A 2411-nucleotide genomic window follows, 5' to 3' on the forward strand; every position below is an offset into this window, starting at 1 on the left:
AAGTTTCTTAAAATATAATGGTTAGACTTATGGAAATTATATCATTAAAACTATAATTACAGAATTTTTTTTTACTCAAAATTTCAAATCTTGCATCTGCAATTTCAGTGGGGTTTTGTATGACTTTTGAAATAGAATGGGATCCTTCTTAGATACTGATATTTTTCATTTCAGAGATAATTATTTATTTTGGGGGTTACACCTGTCTGAAAATAGATTGCTGGTTATAAAATTACTTGAATGTTCATGTAGTAGCCAAATACTCACTAATGAATAATCATATCTTTGAGTAGAATGTAATGATAAGGAAAGCTCATGGAAACTTGGGTTCAGTTAGAATTAATGTACTTTTAACTATTTCTCTACAGGACTAGCAACATTATAGAAAATAGCCTTTCTTACACACTTAACACCTTTAAAAGTTTAGAAACTCTGTCTGTGAAGAATGCAAGTATATCCCAGATTGGCCATTTAGGAGCAGTAAGAAGAACTACTTGGTCACTGAAAGTCGACGACAGTGACATGAAGCAAATTCACGAAATACTTCTTTGTGATGCAATTTACAAGGAAACGGTTGAGGGTTCAGATCCTTACAAATGGTTGCAGCTCAGAAGTATTGACTTTAGTTGTAACAGTATCACAAAGATTGATGACTCAATCACCTTGGCACCCAAAGTCGAAAGGTTAGACCTAAGCCGTAATAAGTTGACCTCAGTGGAAAATCTGACTAAACTCCCGAATTTAGTATCCTTATCTCTTGCCAATAATCTCTTTACAAGTTTGGAAAACATGCACACAAAACTTGGCAATGTAGTAGAGTTGGATCTGTCTCAGAATAATCTCACTTCCTTGGAAGGACTGAATAAGCTTTATTCTTTGGCAACACTGAATGTGTCCACCAACAACATATGTGAGATTTCTGAAGTCAGCCATGTATCACGTCTTCCATGCCTTGAAATCCTCATTATCACAGGAAATCCTGTGGCAACGGTGCTTGATTACCGCACAAAAGTGCTTGAATTATTTGGCCAGAGAGCCTCAGAAATCTGCTTAGACAATGAGCGGCCAACACAAAGGGAACTAGACACTGTGGCAGTTCTCCAGGCCATCAGAGCATCAAGAGAAGGCAGGCTCCCGACATTAAGCATAACTAATCCTATGCCAACAACCACAACAACACTGTCTTTCATACCTCCTGATGTTGCTACAGCAGCCAGTGAGTCATCTGTGACAAAATGAAAGCTGTGTATGATTTAAGATATATGATTTGCATTTCTAAAAGGACCAATTATATGCCAGTGTTAGACTTGCCTACCAGTGCGACAAAGCTGAAGCAGATTTTTGTTAATGTCATGTTATCAGATGTGTAAATGATTGTTTTTCTTCAGATGTTGATTTTCTTTATGTACTGTATGATTTACTAGAATAGATATATAACACAAATGAAAAATCACAGAAATATTACTTGTTATGCAAGAAGTACAATAATTCCATAAACAATTTTGAATTATGGTAAAATAATTATATTTAACTACAAGAAGTTGCTAATGAAGTTAGCTTAGTTCAGTTTAGTATGCATCAATCTTCAGTGATCATGAATCTCTTCTGTACAGCTGATTTACTGAATATACATATATATGTATTAATGCAATCTGACAGATCTGGAATTACTTGAAATTTACTCCAAAGATCTTTTGTGCTACTTTTGATTAGTCTTTTTACAGTTTTTATTTTTTTTTGGATTTCTGAAATAATTTCAGTCATTATCATCATTTCCATCATTATCAGGTAGGTAGTTTTTTTGAAGATGGTACATTAGTAGGAGGAATTATAACAGGATGCAATAATTGGTTGTTTGGAATATACATATATAAGCCATGTCTTGCATGAAAATACATTGCTAACTTGGGATTTTTTGTATGATTCCAGAAGCAGAACTACAAATGTATTGTACTTAAACTTGTACAGGGTCAGTGACTTGTGACTAAGGTGAAAGTTAGATGTATAGAACAACACACAGTAACTGGGAGAGACATGGAAAGTGAGCTTTAACTAAAAAGAAGGGCATTCAAAAAGCTTGCTGAAAATGTTGATACGACAAAAAGTATATTTAAATTATGATTTCTTTTACACCATCCAAGTCAAGAGACTTCTGAAAATGATGATTTTGTAGTGTATATTTGCAAAAATCTAGTTCTTGAATGTATCTTTATGTTTGGGATTAGAAAAAAAATATATATAGGGAGCTAGATCTGGATTGTATAGTGAATTATTTATAATTAAAGTCCATGAGCTACTGCTCTTAAAAGATAAGACCTGTATGTTTGTTACAATAGAGTTATCTCTGATATAACACCACATAATTTATGTAAATCATTGGTGCCAGGTACATGAACTGTGTACAGTGTTTT

General features: G+C 33.6%; 1 protein-coding gene across 3 annotated transcripts in view; it reads left to right on the forward strand.

Annotated features, from left to right (window-relative positions):
• Positions 1-1909, forward strand: part of LOC119585651 (nischarin-like) — a 7379-nt gene extending 5470 nt beyond the window's left edge. For all 3 annotated transcript variants that reach the window (XM_037934327.1, XM_037934325.1, XM_037934326.1), the window contains exon 5: positions 369-1909. In XM_037934327.1, coding sequence (XP_037790255.1) covers positions 369-1239 — 871 coding nt within the window. In that variant the 3' untranslated portion in view covers positions 1240-1909. The remainder of the gene's footprint in view (positions 1-368) is intronic.
• The last annotated feature ends 502 nt before the right edge of the window (positions 1910-2411 follow it).

Source organism: Penaeus monodon, chromosome 20 (assembly GCF_015228065.2).
Source record: "Penaeus monodon isolate SGIC_2016 chromosome 20, NSTDA_Pmon_1, whole genome shotgun sequence".
In the NCBI taxonomy this organism is placed as follows: domain Eukaryota; kingdom Metazoa; phylum Arthropoda; class Malacostraca; order Decapoda; family Penaeidae; genus Penaeus; species Penaeus monodon.